General features: G+C 39.4%; 1 protein-coding gene and 1 long non-coding RNA gene across 11 annotated transcripts in view; both read right to left on the bottom strand.

The window, feature by feature from the left end:
* Positions 1-257: 257 nt before the first annotated feature.
* LOC149127327 (uncharacterized) lies at positions 258-12,430 on the bottom strand. The gene is made up of 4 exons (XR_016231984.1): positions 11,911-12,430; positions 10,057-10,104; positions 2,389-2,547; positions 258-2,109 (listed from the first exon to the last, which is right to left on the bottom strand). It is a non-coding gene; the product is annotated as an uncharacterized LOC149127327 (long non-coding RNA).
* A 2,185-nt stretch (positions 12,431-14,615) lies between these two features.
* Positions 14,616-20,707, bottom strand: part of ANKRD44 (ankyrin repeat domain 44) — a 356,403-nt gene continuing 350,311 nt past the window's right edge. For 4 of the 10 annotated variants that reach the window (XM_089330137.1, XM_089330132.1, XM_089330136.1 and 1 more), the window contains 2 exons: positions 20,441-20,476; positions 14,616-18,896 (listed from right to left, as the gene is read on the bottom strand). In XM_089330137.1, coding sequence (XP_089186263.1) covers positions 18,649-18,896; positions 20,441-20,476 — 284 coding nt within the window. In that variant the 3' untranslated portion in view covers positions 14,616-18,648. The remainder of the gene's footprint in view (positions 18,897-20,440; positions 20,477-20,707) is intronic. The other 6 variants (XM_051849306.3, XM_089330134.1, XM_089330138.1 and 3 more) reach the window with 2 other exon arrangements.

The raw sequence follows: 20,707 nt of genomic DNA, 5'->3' as shown, positions 1-20,707 counted from the left end.
GTTACAAGCATTATATAAACTAAAAATTCAGAAATAATCAGAAAAGTAATCTTAACTGGAAAACATACCAACAGAGGGCAATTCCAGTTGTGAACTAGCTAAGAAATAGAATTTCTATAATATATTTTTGCATGCATTGACTTCCAAAAGAGGCACAAATTTTGCATATAAGAAAATCTCATATTCAATAGCTAAAATAAAAATTTTAGAAAACAGGGACATTTTTCAAAGTGTGTCTCATAAAATAGGAACAGGTGTTTCATAAAAAATGGAGTATTAGGTTCAAATAGCTTGAGAAATACTTAAACAAAATGAAACCGTATTTCCTCCTTTTGGAGCTCTGCAGAACCTTCTGCTGCTGCTGAACACGATGAGTCACGGAGAGGATGAGGGTGTGTGCAAACCTCTCTGCAAAGATGAAAACGTTCTATTGTCTGTTAGCCATCATTGCCTGTTGAACTCTTCAAATGTGGCTGGTGCAACTGCACAGCTGGATTTTACATTTTATTTAACATAATGCAAACAGTCAAATGTGGCAACTGACCGCCACGTTGGAGTAGGCGCCAGTGGAGCGTCCCCAGGGCCCCATTTCCAGGGGAGATGCTCTGGGAAGCATTTCTACAGAGTGGCTGGTCTCAGACATTTTGGCCGCAGGATCCCTTCACCACTGAGGACTTCAAAGAACTTTTGCTTATGATGTTAGAAATCAACAGGTTTTTAAAAATATTTATTCATTAATTTAAAAATATGCTCAGTTTTCCTTCAAGTGACAGACTTACTTCATTCACTTCCAACAAAATGTCTGTCAAATAGCCAAGTCTGAGTGCAATCATAGTCTACCTTGTCGGTTGTATTTTCAAATAAAAATGGTATCCTGGGGTAGGCATTGTGGCATAGCAGATAAGAGTGACTTTAAAGTAGATAAACAAATCTTAAAAAAAAAAAGTGTCCTGTGAAACAGCAGGTAATTCAGCTAGCAACTCCAACCACTGCGTAGTGCTCAAACTGTTATAACCCAGCATTAACACAAGCATTTTATATGTCCTTTTACTTTTTCAAGGACTGAAGTTTAATAAAATAGTTAATTTTTATTGCATTTTTTTAAACAGCAAGTGTGTGACAACATTTAATACAAGGACAGCTAGTCCAGTTCCAGTGCACTCACATTCATACCAAAGCATGAGCAGTTTTATCTACTACAAAATTTGCTTTGGCACCATCAGTGAAAAAGGCAGTTAGTCTTGGAATTGTTATTAAAATCATTTTTAGCCTCATGAAACTTTCATAAGGTGTCTCTGGGCACCAAAGGTCTGCAGATCACATTTTAAGAATAGCTGATATAGAAAAAGAGTGTGGGAGATGAGGAGAAGGGATTGGGAGTGAATAGAATTCAGGAACTTGAACCTTTAACTGAGATTGATAAGAAAACTGGTGAGAGTTCAAACTGCTTATGACAAACACTTAAGTAAGAAGGGCAGGGAGAACTCTAAGCAGACTTGATTTCTGGAAGTGAGTATTGTGGCAAATAAAATGGGGGTACCAAATATTGCATTCCTTGAAATGTGACTGCCATTTCAAGCTATTCACTTAAGGAAAGCTTAATAGTATAAATTAGCTAACATGAGGTCACAAGAGCTCATGCATTACAGATGAAATACTGAAAAAGAACATAAGGCAAAGAAAGAATGTCATTTTGTGCAGTGTTGGAAACGTGATAATTTAATTTTGTAAGCCCAGAGCCCATTTCAAAATACGATCAGCTCTTTTCCACATTCATTCTTGAGTTTCTACTTCCTGATTTCCTTCTTTTTTCATAACGCAGGCAGGATTTATTTTCTCCTTCGCACATCAGTGGATTTCAATTCCATCAGGCACATCTCTTTGCACACCGCACTTGGCTTTCCCCTCTACGCGTTCCAATGTGAACTTTGGGGCACATACTTCAAATGATTTTCCTTCTTTCTACCCATCTTATCTCCTTTCATTTTCATTGGTAGGCATACAAATAATATACAAAGGGAGTGAGGGCAAAGGTAAGCAGAGGCTGGTTTTGCATCCCTTTCACCCCCTCCTTATATGATAAAGTTCTCTTGATGCCAAGTAATTTACCTAGAAATGAACAAACAGAAGCCTTCACTTGGCGAATTATAGATGATAGAAACACAGTTTAACAATAAATGAAATCATTTGTGCTCTTATAACACTTACCCTGAAAAATTTCAGAGCGCTCTAGAAATATTATCCAGTTTATCTTTCATTCCTACAGCAAACATTCTTATCTTCTATTTTCTAAGTGGAAGGGGAATTTCGAGTACCTTGCTCCCAGTAGTAAGATAACAGGTAAGTGTCCCGAGCACAGATAAGCAAGGAGAATCAGATCACTCTCACCTCCACCACAGCAGCCCCTGCAGCTTCATTCAGGCTGTGACCCTCAGTATTCCCAGGCTCTCGTAAAAGCATGCTCTGATTCATAACTGGCCCCGCCAGACTCCTGTTTATGTAGCTGATCCATGTTCTTGGATCCTGAAGGGTTAAGAGCCTGGGTTGCTGTTAGAAAGAAAAGTGTGCAATTATGTTAATTTTTGCAAAAAATAAAAATGTGTAATTATATTAATCTTCTTAAAATGGGGGATGGGAAGTGCTCAAGTAAAAGAAAAATATTTGCAGAAACATGATATCAGTGCCTGATTTGAATTGGTACAAGCCAGAGCCTTAAAAACTAACTGCACAAATAATTGTATGCAATAAATAATATAGGACTCAATTTCATACTGCAGCAACTAAAGCTCATCATACACTAGAAGTACTTGTATTGGAAAAGAAACTCAAGAGATAGAAATGCTAAAATTAAGAATCTGAAAAATATTTCTCACGCCTTTATGTTGTTTCCTATGTCAAATCAATAACACTTTAAAAAAATATTTTTTTTGACAGGCAGAGTGGACAGTGAGAGAAAGGTCTTCCTTTGCCGTTGGTTCACTCTCCAATGGCCACCGCGGACGGCGCGATGCGGCCAGCGCACAGCGCTGATCCGATGGCAGGAGCCAGGTACTTATCCTGGTCTCCCATGGGGTGCAGGGCCCAAGCACTTGGGCCATCCTCCACTGCACTCCCTGGCCACAGCAGAGAGCTGGCCTGGAAGAGGGGCAACCGGGACAGAATCCGGAGCCCCGACCGGGACTAGAACCCGGTGTGCTGGTGCCACAAGGCGGAGGATTAGCCTAGTGAGCCGCGGCGCCGGCCCAAAATATTTTAAAGACTTATTTATTTATTTGAGAGGCAGAGTTACAGATAGAGGGAGAGAGAGATAGAGGTCTTTCATGTGCTGGTTCACTTCCCAAATGGCCACAAGGGATGGAGCTGGGCCAGGCTGAAGCCAGGAGCCAGGAGCTTCCTCCAGGTCTCCCATGTGGTTGCAGGGGCCCAAGAACCTGGGCCATCTTTCACTGCTTTCCTAGGCCATTAGGAGTGAGAGAGCTGGGTTAGAAGATGAGCAGCCGGGACATGAACTAGGGCCAATATGGGATGCCGTCACTGCAGGCAGAGGCTTAGCCCATTATACCACAGCACTGGCCCCTCAAACATTTATAAGAGGAAAAATGACCATGGAAAAATAGAAAAGACCAAATATGGAAATGGAGTTGGTTGACTGAGAACACTGTATTTCCTCAAGGATCCTACCTAAGTTGGTCCCACAAAGGGCCGTGGTAGGAAAAGTGAACCTAAGTTTTCATCTTAACTTTGGTAATAATATTTACTGCATTGAAACCTCAAGTGTATGACGGTGTAAAATACACTGACTACCCATATGGTACCAGTATACTAACATGATTTGCCTCAGGTGTTTGTAGTATTATCCATTATAAAACTTGCCTGGCCACATTGAGTGGTCCTGTCCAGTGAAGGAGGAGGGGCATGAACCTGACCAAAGTCCACAACCTGATCCAGCATCTTTATTTTTTTAAGATTTTATTTATTTGGAAGATAGAGTTACACAGAGAGGTAGAGACAGAGGTCTTCTATCTGCTGGTTCACTCCCCAGATGGCTGCAATGGCTGGAGCTGCGCCGATCCAAAGCCAGGAGCCAGGACCTTCTTCCAGGTTTTCCACGTGGGTGCAGGGGCCCAAGGACTTGGGCCATCTTCTACTGCTATCCCCAGCCATAGCAGACACCCTAATCCAGCATCTTTAAATACCTGCCCTGGAAGATGCTGTATTCTGAAGAATTTCCTTTCTTGAACCTCTCAGCACAGCTCATTCATTCAGACACTTGCATTGGACATCATCCTTTGGACTCTCCCAGATGTCAGTGGAGTTAGAGAGATGGAGAGGCAGAATTAGAGACAGAGAAATCTTCCATCTGCTGGTTAACCCCCAAATGGTCAGAAGCCAGGACCTAGGATCTTCATCTGGGTCTCCCATGTGGGTGCAAGAGTCGAAATACATAGGTCATCCTCCAATGCTTTCTCAGGCACATCAGCAGGGAGTTGGATTGGAAGTGGAGCAGCCAAGACTCAAATTGGCACCCATAGTGAATGCCAGTGCTGCAGACCACGGCTTAATACACTATGCCACAGCATTGGCCCTTCATTTTACTCTTAAACTTTTGCCTTGTCTTTTTCTCAGCTGCCACATTAAAAGCTATCCCTCTTGACTACCACCAAATTTCATCCCTTTGGTTACTGTTCTTCATTTTAAGCTTCTGCCCAGGCCTCTTTGCTTATACTCAACCTATAGGCAGCCCTCTTTGTTCTGCTGACCTGTCCTTGGGACCACCAATGCTTGAGCATTCAGCACAGCGACACCATCTGGAAATGCTCATTACTACTGGTTTGAAGCCAGTGCATGTTCACGGGAGGGGGCAGATACAATATAATTATACATATGTGCCACTCATATGTTCACTTATTAAGTCATTTAGGCACTGTATTAGTCACTGGAGAAATAAGCATGGAGCAGAAAAGGAGGCAACAGATATATGGAGACTGAAACTGTGAGCTCCATATGGTTCAGTCTCTGTGTGCACAGTGTAGTTTTACAAACAGATTTCTGTATTTATTTATGCTTCTGAAAGAAGAATTAAAGGGATCCCAGCTCCACAGGCCATATTTTGAGTCTCTGATTACCCAGAGGCTCTTGCATGCTAGCTCTCCCAAACTCTTTCCAGCCCCATTGGCAACATGTCCTTTCTCTGAATTCATCATTAGGCTACTTCTAAATTGTCTTAAGCTTTGGATTAATATGCCATACTTTTACATTTTAGAGGGGTATAGTGCAAGACTTCAACACAGCATAAACTGGCAATACCAGACAACCTTACCTTTTTGGTGTGTGTTTGGAGCCTACCATCTCCTCTGTTCTAGTTCTTTATGCAGAATATTATACATCATCATAAGTCACAGTCACTGCCACTGTGCTGCAAAACCTGAGAACACTTTACATTCACCCTACTGAGTCTGGGGACCTGTTATCCAACCTCTTCTACCCTTCCCAGATTCTGGTAATCACTATTTTAAATTAGGGTCAAATATATAATATTATTACCCATTTAACTTCCACATGAGAAAGAACATGTGATATTTATCTTTTTGTGTCTGGAATATTTAATTTAACATAATGATCTTCAATTCTATATTTTATTTTTTGCAAGTGTCAGGATTTCATTCTTTCATATGTCAGAGTAACATTTCATTGTGTGTATATATAGTTCTTGACTTGTTGGTAGATTTAACTGCTTTCAATAGGTCCTGCGTCTTTCTTTTCCCTTTTAATTCCTGTTATTATCCCACTCCTTGTTCTTCCACCACAGAACAAATCCAGAATTCAGCCAACCAAAAGCGTCCTTTGGCGTATGACAGGGGTGGTAGGGGAGAAGGAGGAGAGTGAGGAGCATTGGTACCAGAGTATTTTTTCTCCATCACACATGCAATCATGTAATTACAACAGGATGTGGCACTCACAAAGTGCTCTGGACACATAAATGGAACAGTTATAGCTGTTTTGTGTTTTTAGGTAAAAGTTCTGTAGCCACTTGAGAAGAGATGGCTTTTTAGTTGCCTAAAATGCCTGAAAAACGGAGTTCAACAGGCATGAAGGGAGAGAAAGAACACCCTTGGTAAAGGGACTAACACAAATGAAGGCAGGAATATTTGAATGAGAAAGACTTTATTCCTTCCGTAGTGTCTACAGCTTAGGGTATACGTGATAGGCGGGATGGGAAATGAAAAGAAGACACTTTCCTGGGTTAAAAAGCTTGAACTCCTAAAAAATAGTTTTGAACAGCAATTTTGAAAAAGGATTGAAGATGAGCAAGACTACAGATAAGCAGACTACTGTAGTACAGTACCTAGGTGCTACTGTAGTCATCCAGTCTGTTTTAAGGCACTGAAAGGGTAGCAGTTGTCAAGGAAGTGAGCTAATTGGATCAAAAGACTCTCAGGAGGCCCAGAAAAAAATAGGACTTCATGACCAGTTGGATTTGGACAGCAAAAGGGAGAGGGGTGGCCCAGATGTCTGTCTGCTTTTCATCTTGGGGATGTAGGACAAATTTTAGTGCTACTGAATAGGAGAGGGACCACAGACTGTTCAGGGGAGAGAGGAGATTGTTTGAATGCTGATGAAGAACCCTGAAATGATTCGGAGGTGTGGAGCACGTCGGCTATCCTCACTACTGCCATCCTGGAGTGATAAGTGACAACCATAACTCTAAAACTCTCCAGTGAGGGGACTTTAAATCAGTCACCAATGTATTTTTGCATTTACTATGTATTTTTTCAGATAACCTGTTGTGATCTTAAATTTGTCATGTTGTAGTGAAAATTCAATTGCTTTGTTGCTCGGAGAAGGAAGAGTACATCTTAATTTCTCTGGAAGAAGTTTTTCTTACGGTGGAAGGACTAGTGTAGTGGTCAGCTTTTTAACTAGTGTTATTCTTCAGCATTGGCATATGCCTTGTTCACTGCTTTAGATGCTGTAGCTGGTGGTCAGTTAGTTATTCTGTTGACTAATAGATATAAACTGAAGACTGTAAAAATGTGAGAGCCAGGAGGATATGTGAAGTTACTCCCTCAAATCTTCAGTTGAAATCTTCACAGTGGAAGAAACTTTTAAGCTGCTTTAGTTCAGTTCCTTTTCTCTTCCTAGAAAGATGTAATCTTCAGTTCTTAGTGTATCTGTGGTTTTGACTGAAGCATCTGCAAGTGTTCAGTCCTCTAGCTATGGACCTTGGAGAGGACCCTACTGAATGGTATTAATCCAGAGGTAAGTACAGTGAGTGATTTACTTCTCAATTCCTACTTATGCATTCCAATAAACAACATAAGTTCAGAACAAAAATCACCCAAAAATCTATCACTTGAGTAAATCAATTTATCTATATTACATTTTAGTTCATGTCTATAGACATATTCCATTTTATTTTATACAAAAACTGCTTTATATTCTACATTCATGTTTCATTTAACATTTTATCTTGTATATTCTCCCATTTAACCATAACTTTATCATTCCTTATGTCTCCTGTCTTTGTCCATGATAATACAGCAACATATAGACAGTTATAAACATTTGAGGCCACTTCAAAAAGTTTGAGGAAAATAGAACTGAAACATAATATTTTCATTTACATTGTTTTATTTTTAAATATTTGAGTAATATACAATGCTTGGGGACAGTATTGTGGTATAGCAGGTTAAGCATCTGCTTGCGACGCCAGCATCCTATATTGGTGTGTTTGAGTCCTGGCTGCTCTACTTCCTATCCAGCTCCTTGCTAATGCACCTGGGAAAGCAGAAGCTGGCCCACGTGTTTGGGCTGTTGCCACCCATATGGGAGACCTAGAAGCTCTAGGCTCCTGGCTCAGGCCTGGCCCAGCCCTGGCCATTGTGACCATTTGGGGAATGAATCAGCAGATGGAAGCTTGCTCACTCTCTCTCTCTCTCGCTCTTTCTCTCCCTCTCTCCCTGTCTCTTTCTCTCTCTCTGTAACTCTTTCAAACAAATTTTTAAAAAAATATATCGGCCGGCGCCACGGCTCACTAGGCTAATCCTCTGCCTAGCGGCGCTGGCACACCGGGTTCTAGTCCCAGTTGGGGTGCCGGATTCTGTCCCGGTTGCCCCTCTTCCAGGCCAGCTCTCTGCTGTGGCCAGGGAGTGCAGTGGAGGATGGCCCAGGTGCTTGGGCCCTGCACCCCAAGGGAGACCAGGAAAAGCACCTGACTCCTGGCTCCTGCCATCGGATTAGCGCTGTGTGCCGGCCGCAGCGCGCTGGCCGCGGCCATTGGAGGGTGAACCAACGGCAAAGGAAGACCTTTCTCTCTGTCTCTCTCTCTCACTGTCCACTCTGCCTGTCAAAAAACAAACAAACAAACAAAAAAAAACACCTGCATCCTAGATGCAGTTAAAAAAAAGAAAAAAAAAAGAAAAAAAATATATGAAATGCTTGTATTTTTGTGGGCTACAGTGAAATATTTCAACACATATATACAGGATAAACTAATTAAACCAAGCAACTAGCTTTTCCATTATCTTACCTTTTCTTTCTGCTTGGAGCCTACCAGCTCCACTCATCCATTTCTTTATACAGTGTATAATACATTATTGTTAACTAGTCATCTGCCTGTACTTTGGAACACCTCATTTGTCTATTTTTGCCTTCTGTTTCTTGTGTTTTGAGGGTCTTATCTAAAAAAATCATTGCCTATGCCAATGTCTTAAAGCATTTTCACCATTTTTCCCTAGTAGTTTCACATTCTGCAATCCACTTTTAAGTAAATAAAAATAAACAAATACCTTTTAAAAAGATTTTTTGATGTTGAGTTGATTTTTGTAGAAGATGAGAGGTAAGGGCCAAGTTAATATGGTTTTCCCATCACCATTCATTGAATAATCTGTCTTTTCCCCAATGTATGTTTTTGGTACCTTTACCAAACTTCAGTTGCTATAGATGCTTGGATTAATTTCTGGAATTTCTTTTCTATTCCATTGGTCTATGTGGCTGTTTTTATGCCATGCTCATGCTGTTTTGTTTAAAGAGCCCTGTAGTATGTCTTCACATCTGGTACTGTTCTCTAGTTTTGTTCTTTTGCTTCAAGATAACCTGGGATATTTTGGGCCTTTCATGATTTCATATGAATTTTAGGATTCCTTTTTTCTAGTCCCATGAGAAATGGGTATTTTTGATGGGGATTATGTAGACCCTATAAATTGTTATGGGTAATATGCGCATTTTAGTAATATTAATTCTGCTAATCCATGAACATTAGAGGTCATTCCATTCTTTGATCTCTTCTTAAATGTCTTTCATAAGTGTTTTCTCATTTTTATTTTTTAAGACTTATTTTTTTTTGAAAGTCAGAGTTATACAGAGAGGACAGACAGAGACAGATACTCATACAGAGAGAGAGAGAGAGAGGGAGAGAGATCTTCCATGCACTGGTTTACTCCCCAGATGACTGCAACAGCCAAGGCTAGGCCAGGCCAAAGCCAGGAGCCAGGAGCCAGGAGCTTCTTCCAGGTCTCCCACGTAGATGCAGGGGCCCAAACACTTGGGTCATCTTCTGTTGCTTTTCCCAGGTACATTAGCAGGGATTGGAAATGGAGCAGCCAGGACTCAACCTGGCACCCATATAGGATGCTGGCATCACAGGCAACAGCTTTATCTGCTATACCACAATGCTGGCTCCTGTAATTTTTATTGTAGAAGGCTTTGCCATTCTTGGTTAAATTTATTCCAACATATTTTTTTATTTTTGTACTTACGGTGAATGGATTGCTCTTAGAATTTCTCAGTGAGTTTGTTATTGGTATATAAAAATGTTATTAATATTTTGATGTTGATTTTGTATGCTGCAACTTTATTGAGTTCATTTATCAGTTCTAAGAGTCTCATGGTAGTTTCTTGGTGTATGAAGTCATGTTATTATAAAAGTTCTGATCATAGCCAATATCTTGAGTAGTTCCTCTGTTCTGCACCAACCAGCACATTCACAGAAACTGAGAGTGACAGCGTGAAAAACAAGGAAAGATCATTAACACACACAAGAAAATATGTTCTTACCTCTAGAAGCTATTGTCAAAACCCTCAAGGGCTCTTCTTTTGCAATATCTGGAATACATTGTAAGAAATTAATTGGTTTTCTCAATCTAATCTCTAGAGTCAGCTGTGACATCACAAAGCAAGCTCACAGATGGCATCAACTAGGTGCTTTATTAGCCCAGTTAGCACTGATGCCCAAATGATATGGATCCAGCAGCCTTATCAAAATTTACATTCTAACTAGAAAGCAGAAAAACCCATAAATTATTAGGTAACATTCCTCTAACAAAAGTTTTATAGCTTTTAGGTAATAATAATATAACAAGGAGTAAATCTCAGGTCTGAAGAAGAATGTAAAATAAAAACATAGCATAGCTTTAGAAATGGAGGAATCATTTCTGGAAAAAAAAAGAAATTCAAAAAGAAATTATCAACTCATTAGCTTTCTACTTATTTTAATTAAAAATTGATATTTTTTTTCAAGATAAGTAATGTTTTAAAGTAAAATTGACTTTCACTTAAAGAACACTACAGAATTCCAATGATTTCAGTCTTTTGTTCTCTGTGAAAAGCCTTCTGGGAAGTATTAAATTTTTCATTATTATCACTAAGACATTTGATTCATACTCCTTTTGTTCATTCTGCAGCTCTTAACAATGTCATGTTTTCTGCAGAGATTCATAAATACATTTAGGTTAAACCATATGGTCATAAAACCTGTCATTATATTGTAGACAAGGTCTGATGGCTGTTGTTTTAACAAAAGTGCCCTTGACCAGTCTTACTTCTTTAAAAGCTTTACTATAATCCTGAAACCAAACTTCACTTTAACAATAAATCAGCTCTGAGTATGTATGTGTCTACTTACAGTAAAATACATAATAGATGCCTTATAGTGGCCAATTTTTCTCATCAATGTTGCTCAAAGTCTATGTATGATAAATGGCTTTTGAGTCATTCATCATGTTGGCCTACCCTAGTTGTGATTTCTTCATTTCCAAGCTTTTTCCCTCAGTCATTGCCAACAACCCATTCCCCAGTTACATCCATGACTTTGTCATCATCAAAACTATACCAGCTCTAAAATCTTTACTTCAAGCATACCATGTTCAGTTTACCAACTCTGGTACCCCAATTCCACAATAGCATTTTGTCAATACCTGCAACCTAATGAATGTCCCACTTTTTTTTCTTTTGTACCATCTACCACTTCTTTCATGTCTTGCCTTTCCTCCTTAACGAGTTTATAACCCATGATCCATAATCTACCTATCTATAATCACATCTACTGAAAGCACCATAGTTCTATAGCCTTCCCTCCTCTTGGACTCACTTGGCAAAGCTCCACTATCTACTTATGCTATGCCTACACTCAAATATTTGATGAAAAAAACCCACCAGGATGATTGGAATACTTTTAAATTCATTGCCATATATCTCAACAGAAATAAATCCTACTTGGAAATATCCTCTACTGCTCAAAATGTTTTTTCTCCAAAATTACCCTCCCAACCCTTCTCAGAGCTTCTTTTTCCTTCTTCCTAGACCTCTCCCTTTGCATCAATATGCTACAAAATTCCTATTTTAAATGATAAATGCATCCCTGATCTCCATGTACTCCTCCAACTACTGCCTCATTTTTCCATCTCTCTTCAGCATCTCCCTTCTCTTTCTCTCCTCAACTATCTTTGAATTGTTGCCCACTCTACTCTGGTTCACTATTCTTAAAAAAATTTAGTGGTCATCTTCTGTCGTATCTTCTTTAGTCTCCCAGAATCAATGAAGACTACAGATACAGTTAACACCCCTTCTGTAACAGTCTCTCTTTTCCAGTTTTTGGGACACCTCAGTCTTTTAGTTTTCTTATTGCCTTACCTGCCACCTCTTCTTGGTCGTCTCTCCTAGATCCTCCTCCTTCTCTTCCTGACTTCCAAATGTTGGAGTGCCCATGGTTCACAGCTCTTCTCTCTACATTCACTTCCGAGGAAATCTCTGGTCATCAATAATTTCATATGATCCCAATCCCTAGCCTCTTCCACAAATTACAGGCCATTTACTTGACATCAAACCATCAACAGACTTAATTGACTCCCCTTGTGGGTAGGGCAGTTGCTTATCATGTTGGGCGTCACCTTTGATACCCCTGGGCCTCAGAACAGTAAATGTTAGCCTCTCCCTCCACACCCTAAGTCATTGTGCCAAAAAAAACACAAAAGCCTTCACATTTCCAATTGTTCTCTGGAGTTCTTGTCAATAATGAATGGCACAGCCACTTGCTGCTTTATATTTTATAGCAAATGTACCTTCACTATGGAATTTGTTAAGGAGACATCACATGGCACTTTTACTCACAATGTTTTTAGGTTATGTTAGTAGCCTTTTAACTTAATGCTTCTGTGCCTTATAAGCTAATTCTGGAACACATTAAGTATGTTAGGTGAGGGGTGGATATGTGGGGGTCTAAACCTAGTGGATGGAATGAGAGAAATCCTTTGACAACCAGTTTGGAGAAAGTGAACATCAATGTTCAACAATATATGTCCTGCAGAAGAGACCATTATCCCCTTTCTACTTATGAGAGCATGAGTAAAATTAAGGGGTCTCTACATTTTATCTTGAATGGATAAATGGGAAATAAGTAAATAACCTCCTTAGCAGTTATTGGGAAGAAGCTTCCTAGCATGACATTATATTCTCAAAGGACACTGAGATAGACAGTGTAGTTAAGTAGCTCCCAGGAATGCTCCCAATAATTCTGGCTCTTTGTATTTGCCCTGTTGGGTAACACCCTACCCTTCAATATAGACTAGAGCTTGTAACTTGCTTCTAATGAATATGGAGAAAATAGAGGATATCTGAGATTCAATTTCAGAAAACGGTGACTTCCACTTTGCTGTTCCTCACTTTTCTCAGCTTGTTCAGTCTCAGGAGGCCAGCTGCCACACTGTGAGCCTCCCTGTGCAAAGGTTCACTCGGCAAGGAATGGTCAGCAACCAGCAGCTGCCAAGGAACTGAGGCCCTGAGACCACAACCAGCAATGAATCCTGCCAACAACCACATGAACAAGTTTAGCAATGAAACTTTCCCTGGCCAACAACATGACTGTAGCTTTTTGGAGCCCCTGAAGCAGAAGACCCAGCTAAACCATGGCTGACTCACAAAATCTGTGAGCTAGCAAACATTTGTTTCAAGTCACTGGATTTTGGGGTAATTTGTTGCATAGTCATACATAATATATACTGTCTACATTAACCAACAGGAGACTCTCACTCATAGTGATTCCTGTTTTACAGTTTTAAGTCTGGAAAGCACCCACATTTGTACTTTTGAATAAGAAGTGAGTACAAAACCTTACTGAACAACTCTGGCAGAAAATAAGTATTACACAGCAGAATGGTGGAAAGCAGAGAACTTCTACAGGCACAAATTGTATAGTCAGACCACTAGCTCTGCAAGTTTAGGCAAGTCAAGTAACTTCTCTGGGACTCAGTTTCTCCAACTGATGATGGGAGGAGCTGGCACTATGGTGTAGTAGGCTAAGCCTCCACCTGCAACGCTGGCATCTCAAAAGGGCGCCAGTTCACATCCCATCTGCTCCTCTTTCTATCCAGCTCTCTGCTTATAGCCTGGGAAAGCAGAAGATGGCCCAAATGCTTGGGCCCCTGCACCCCCATGGGAGACTCAAGAGGAAGCTCCTGGCTTCTGGCTTCAGATCAGATCAGCTCCAGCTGTTATGGCCATTTGGGAACTGAACCAGTGGATGGAAGACCTTTCTCTTTGTCTCTCCCTCTCTCTCTCTGTTACTCTACATCTCAAATAAATAAATAAAATTTAAAAAAAATTTACGATGGGATTGGACTAGACTGGCAATACTGCTAATGTTTCACTATCCTGTGATCTGACAGCTTCACTTCCAAATCTCTCTCATTAGCTAAAAAGTCCATCAATAGGAATCTGTCCTTAGTTCCAGGGATCACCCTTGAAGTTACTACTCAAGGTGAGAACCTCTGAGTGATGAGACAGACCAGGAAACAAACTCTATGGATACCTTCAAGGATGGGGCAGAGTTAGGTTCTTGTGTTGCAGTGAAGCCGTGGAAGAGCAGTAATGAGACTCAAATTACAAACATGTTTGATTTTGCAGTTTTGAGGACTTGGTAGGCTTCCTTCTTTCTGATATATGTGAACTATGTAACTGATAGCATTTTCACTCTTGGCTGCAAAGAAGCTTAGTGCAAATTCATGTTCATTCACAGTCACTGTGTTAAATTTTATGGTTTCTATATTTGTTTCTTTTTCCCTGTCCTAACTTTTCTACTTCTAATTTTTCACATGTCTTTTATTGCAAGCCAAGCTCAAATCTTTTATGGAAAAAAATTGGAGCACATATGAATATCATAAACACAAACATGTTGGAAATCTTTTTCTCTAATTGAGATATACAAACAAAAATAGCAAATATGAAGATGCACTTCACCTTGGTTACTTATTTTCAAAATTTAATTTGGCTTGGGGAGATCAAATATATAAAATGGCATAATTTGGGAAAAGCGTAAATTGGAAAATTGAAGAAACCACAAATTGCAACAATATTTGTACCGTTTTTATTTGTAAAAATAACAATCTGAATGCATTTCCAGAGTATATTACAGTTAAGTACTTCATTACATTATTAGAGCATTCAGTAGTTGCAAAAGCATTAAACTGTGCTTGAGAAGATTCAGACTGGTTCAAAGTCATTCACTGAACTAAAAGTCATTTCCCTCATTTTTACAGTCATGGCATTTACCAGAGTCATTCAACTCCAATTTATATAGGAAAACATTACAGACAAAATTCCACTGAAATCATCAAACAATATTTTATGCTGTTACAAATATGTTATGCAAAATATAACACTGGCACCAGATTTGTTTCATCGTGCTTTGCAAAGATATATTGCACATGCTAAAGCATAAAATATGCAGACAAAACTACCAAACAAAAGATATTTGCATTGAATTTTTAGATCACTGCATAAGAAACGCATAGAATTACATTTTGTACACACACTCAGATTGTCACTATCTTAAAACACTTTTGCCCTATAATACTGACCTATGGTTTACAGTTTTGTAAGAAAAAAGCATTTCAGCACTACAAAACCAAACATTATTCCTATAGAAAACTTTAGCATTTTCATTTCAAAGCAAGAAAAAGGGGAAATAGGAAAAAAGATACTTTATACATTCAAAGAAAGGTTGAAATGAAAACTCACTGGTATTATATTGCTAACACTCCAATGAAAAAAATACAAAACATTTCACAAAACATTGTCAGAATATACAAATATAAAAAGGCACTCTAACTTCATATTACAAGACAAAAAGGGGATGAATTCTTCAACCAACACAACAGATAAGCAAACCAAGTTGCTCAACAGTACAAAGAATAACTAGTGCAGCAAATCCATGTGATGTTCCTGTTCTAATTTAATAATAAAATAATAAATCAAGCAGCTGTTTACTGCCTCAAGTACCAAAACATACTATGGTGCCCTTTTAGTAGTGATAAATAGAAATCCCCTGAGCTATTTACTGTAGAATCATAGCAGATTTTAGGCAATTTGGAGATAATAATGTATATACCAAAGACAGGCAGACACTGGCGAATAGGGAAGTGCATACAGCATCGTGATCCCTGCGGCTATGGTTAAAATACCGCCTAAAAATAACACGTTTAGGTAAAAGCACGAAGCAACTAAGACTCAATTAAAAACACAAAGTTTTCTGGTTCATTTTTTCTTAAAAAGCTCTATCGCAAACATAAATTTGTTCTAAGAGATGTAATTGAAATGCACAGAAATTACAGTTTTTGTAAAAGTCATTTCTTAAAAAAAGAAATTTAGTCTTGGGGACAGGGCGAATTGGAGGGAGGGCTAGAGAGAAAGACATTGATTGATTCAACAAGCAGTCCATTGTGAGCATGATTTTGTTTTGTTCCTTTGTCCTCCTCCCTTGAGAGAGAGGGAGAGAGAGTGGGGGAAAATCTAAAAGCAGCTCCATGGAGAAAATGTCTCATGGTCGCTCACTGCTTTGCTGAAATGATCCTTGTACTCTCTGCTACTCTACAGGAAAAATGTCAACGCTGCTTCGCAGGCATTTCATCTTCTGCCTTAAATGCCAACTGAGCAAGATTTCCATTCACTTCTGGAAAAAAGACACCGCAGTATATTGTGCTTCTTCAACACAGCGTCTCCCTTATTTTCAGGGTTTTGGTAAAAAGAGAAGGTTATTATTGCTCATTACCAATTTACCTATTTCTTTAAACATTTATCTTCTCTAAAATAACATAAAGGGCAGAAGAAGGAGGGGAGCACCACACCAAGAATTCAAAACATAATGGTGGTGGTGTTGAAAAATTTCAGTTGAAATTAATATCAGTTTTATAAGTCCTTTGAACAAGTTCTCAATTATAAAGAACCTAATATGAGTTTTAATTAAATCCAGGATATTAAAAGAACAAAATTAAAGTCTTTTATAGCTGAATGAAAAATACAACCCAGGATCTGTATCTGATCCAGGTACAACTTAACACTGTTTTAACAAATATCTCACATACACTATAAAATAGAAATTTCCAGGGTAAAAATGGAACCCATTATAAATTGTTGACTAGGACTGTCCTAGTGGGACATATTTTTTCCTGTCTCTTCCTCAAGTGGAAAAAAGCACGAGAGCTGGTGATTTTTATTTCTCCTCTTGGCACAGTGCCCACACACTGACCTATTTCCCACTGGGTTACTGGGACTCTGGTTTTTCAGCATAGTGTGGGTTATTTCTGGACTTTCTTTGGGCCACTTTTGTGTATTCACATTTCGGTTTTCCTGTTGCAGAAGAGCATATGGACTGTAATGTCTTCTAAGCTCTAAGTTGGCTACAAACCGAGGCTGAGTGTGGATGAAGGTGAGGGCCAGCTGGGAACTCAGCAGTGGGAATGGCGGGTGTGGCCCCAGGGCTGTTGGCTAGCCCAGGGTCAAATATCTTTTCCACTTTTTTGTTACTCTAAATAAGATATATAGCAATTAAAACAGAGAACAAACAATGGATGTTTCCTCAGCATTTGTTTCATTTCAAATAAATATAAACACATTTACATCAAAAGTATATGGACATTTTCTCTAGTTTGGCAAAAAATAAAAAAACTGTGGTCAACACATCATCAGTTACAAATGTTAAGCTGTCAACTAGAAATCTGTATCATAAGAAATATAAAATACAACAAAGACTGATATGCAAAAAGGTTACATTTTAACTCCATAGAAAAACTACTTCAGTTCTCACTTGCATTTTGAAGAAAAAAAGTTTAAATCTTCCATTTCAGACTGAAGCATTTTGGTCCTCATGGGTAGCTGGTTGATGAATTACATACATATCTACATACACATATATGTGTGAGTATGTATGTGCATAATTTTAAAGAGTCTCATTCTTCCTTTTGTACAGCTGTTCCAGGGGTGGAACGGGGTCCGTTTGACCTAGAAGCTTTGGCAGAGGGAGCAGACACAGTATTCACTACGTTGATTTTATCATCAAGCAACTGGCAATTGGCTGTAATTTCCATATCACCCATTTCCACTTCTTGCTTTCACTTTCTTTGTTCATTTTTGCAGGCACACTTTCACTCACTTGGCAATGACCTTGACTGAGAAGCTCATTTAACATTTTACTACTGATGAGCAATGCTGATGATTCTGATGCATTTGAAAAGTTAGTATTTTGATTTAAGAATCAACGATCAAAGGGTAGTTCCCTTTTAAATTTGCATATTGTCTGAAAGTTTTGGTACAATATAATTTTCACTGGAAGTGTTATGCGATAGATTTGGGTTCAATCACTCAGGTGAAAATTAGTGACAGGATTGTTATCGGGAGCACTAGGGTGCCACATTTATGTTAAAAAAAAAAAATTTAAAAAAGCAAGTTCCATCTTTCAATTCATCCGGCAACTTTAACAAAGACAAAGTTCTCAGAAAGAACTCAGAAAGAAGTTCTGGATATTTAAGTGCTTATTTGAGAAGACATAAACAGCTGGACTGTCTTACAAAGATTATTACAGGCATTACTCTGAAGATGAACACCTTTACCTTTGGCTTCTAGTGAGGAAGTAAACATCAACGTGAGGCATTTCCTACCCACTCTTCCCTCCCCTCCCAGGGGACAGGAATGTCACACTGATACACTTCCCAGAACTTTCTGCTGAGTACAGGAAAAAAAAAATCTCTTCACAAGAAACCACTGCCTCTCTGTTGCATTATCCCCAAAGAAAAAGGATTAAATACATTTTAAAAATCCTTACTTAGTGTGCTCGCTTCGGCAGCACATACATTAAAAATCCCTTACTTAAAATGAGAGGTAGACTTTCATGAAAGTACCCAAGGAAACAGGAAACAAAACAAAACTGGGCCCATCTCTAGGTGTTTTAGCCTAGCTGCCCTTCCTCTGTTTGACTAATTCCTTCCCTCCTGGCTTCTGGAAGCTCAGGCCCCAAATAACACTTGGATATCAACCTGGAATGTAAGCATCTTTCCCTTCCTCCAACACCGGTGATCAAAGAAAAGCTTCTACAGTGCAAAGTCAGAATGTTTCCGAATCAGAATCGTTTTCATTGTACCCATCCTCCGAGCCTATGTTGTTACTGCACAGGCTAACCATGCTACCCAGATTGGAGAGGGTCGTCCTGCTCAAATTGTCTTTTTTTAAACACACGAAGTTGACAGCCGTCATTGTACTGGAAGGAGAAAAAGGCATCATGGTAGCCAAAATGAGGGCCAGGCAGTCAGCCACGTCTTTGTTAGGAGCACAAGCCAGGGCCGGGGTATGACCTGGGCGTAAACGCAGACAAGGCAGTGGTTAGTCCCAGGGCGTCCCGAGGAGGCGCGAGCTTCCACAGTACATCTCCTAATCCACCCACGTGGAGATGTATGCCGAGTTAGAAATCATGCTAGGTCAAAGGCAGAGGGACTTCTCACACGTCATGCTGGCCGGGGTGGGGGTGGGGGAGGCTAGGGAGGAGGCAGGGAGGGAGACATTTGATGGAAGGGCTTTGGTTTGGTGTTTTTTGTTTTTTGTTTTTTGTTTTTTTTTTTTTTTTACAGCTCACACGACCACAGTAAGCACAATATTTTCTGAGGTTAGAATTCCAGCCTTCATCTAGTAAACAGATACATGCGGAGGTGCGGGTGGGACACAGTTCCAAAAAAAAAAAAAAAAAAAAAAACAAACAGCAACAGGACAACCAGGAAGATGTCTCCACTGGCAAGCACATACATACACACCACGAGCCTTAGACCCAGGTGGACCAGGACTCTCATTCTGAGAACAATGACTTTCCATTGTAGCTAATTGTGTCAGATTAGAGAAGGCACTGAAAGTTAGATGACTGTGAGCGACTAATGCCACTTGGTCACTTCGTATATATATGTGTGTGTGTGTGTATATATATATATAAAATGTAAAATATACACCAATGAACTGGCTTCAGAAAAATGGAGTCATTTGAGATCAGATACAAGAAGCTGTAACTGTTTAAAATTAAAAATTTACTAGCAGTTAAGAGAAATTTAATAGGATTTCAAAAAAGAGCCACTCCACCAAGTAAAGTCCTAAATCTGAAATGCAACAGATGTGGAAAAATTGCCATCCTTGCCATAATTACAGTTGTGCCATTTTCTACCATTCACACTTGATGGGTCCAGTCCAGGTGAGAAACCGACCTCCACAACCAGCTTGGGGAGGTAGAATAATTCTCTGATCTAATTACTACCCTACCATTACCATCATTATCTCTGCTGGCCAAAGTTCTCACACCATAGTGGGTAGTGCACTCACTCAGTCATCAGAGGAACTAGCTCAATAAAACTTAATATTTCATTGGTTTGCTTATCATCACTTGACCTGGCCCTCCCTCGCCACTCCCCCTAGCCTTTAAGAGGTTATTCTTCTTTCTGCTTCGGAAAAAAACAAAACAAAACAAATGGACAGGAATATTAAGATTCCATTCCACAAAGGATCAGCATTGAGTAAAAGAATTACGAAAATTCTGAACAAGACCGTTCCCAGACTTTTGGGATGTAGCTAAGCCTTGAGACAGACAAGTGCTCAGATGCAGAGTTATACTAGAAAAAAAGCAAAACTGATCTAGTTTGGACTCTTTGGAAAAAAATTACAGGCCTCTGCATATCAATCCTAAGTGATAAGAGGGTGAGGAAAGGTGAAGTGGGAAAGCCAAGGCGATGGAGTAAGAGAGAAATTTCTGCACCTCATAGATGAGCCATGTTGGGGATGGAGCAGGGTACATGCTGGGTAAATGGGGCTGCAGAAACAAAACTACTAAGAGTTAGCTACTGATGGCAATATGGCTGCTTACTTCTGAGAAATAGGCATGAGCTGCTAATTCCAATACCTGTAATAAGCAGTTAATTGAGTTATATTAATACATTATAATGCTTTAATTAAATGCCACAATTAATGCCACATTTTTAAAAATCACTTAATTCATAAATATCCAGAAGTTCCTCTTTTGCTCCCCAAGGTTAATTAATAGGTGTTATGCTTAAAGTGGTAGCTTAGTACAATTCTAGGATTCATTAGTTTTCAAAATTTCTTAGGAAGCAGAGTAGAAAGCTTCTGTTAA

The sequence above is a fragment of the Oryctolagus cuniculus genome, chromosome 3 (genome assembly GCF_051225735.1).
Source record: "Oryctolagus cuniculus isolate XC-2025 breed Fujian yellow rabbit chromosome 3, ASM5122573v1, whole genome shotgun sequence".
Classification (NCBI taxonomy): domain Eukaryota; kingdom Metazoa; phylum Chordata; class Mammalia; order Lagomorpha; family Leporidae; genus Oryctolagus; species Oryctolagus cuniculus.
This window is presented reverse-complemented; position numbering and strand designations above follow the sequence as displayed.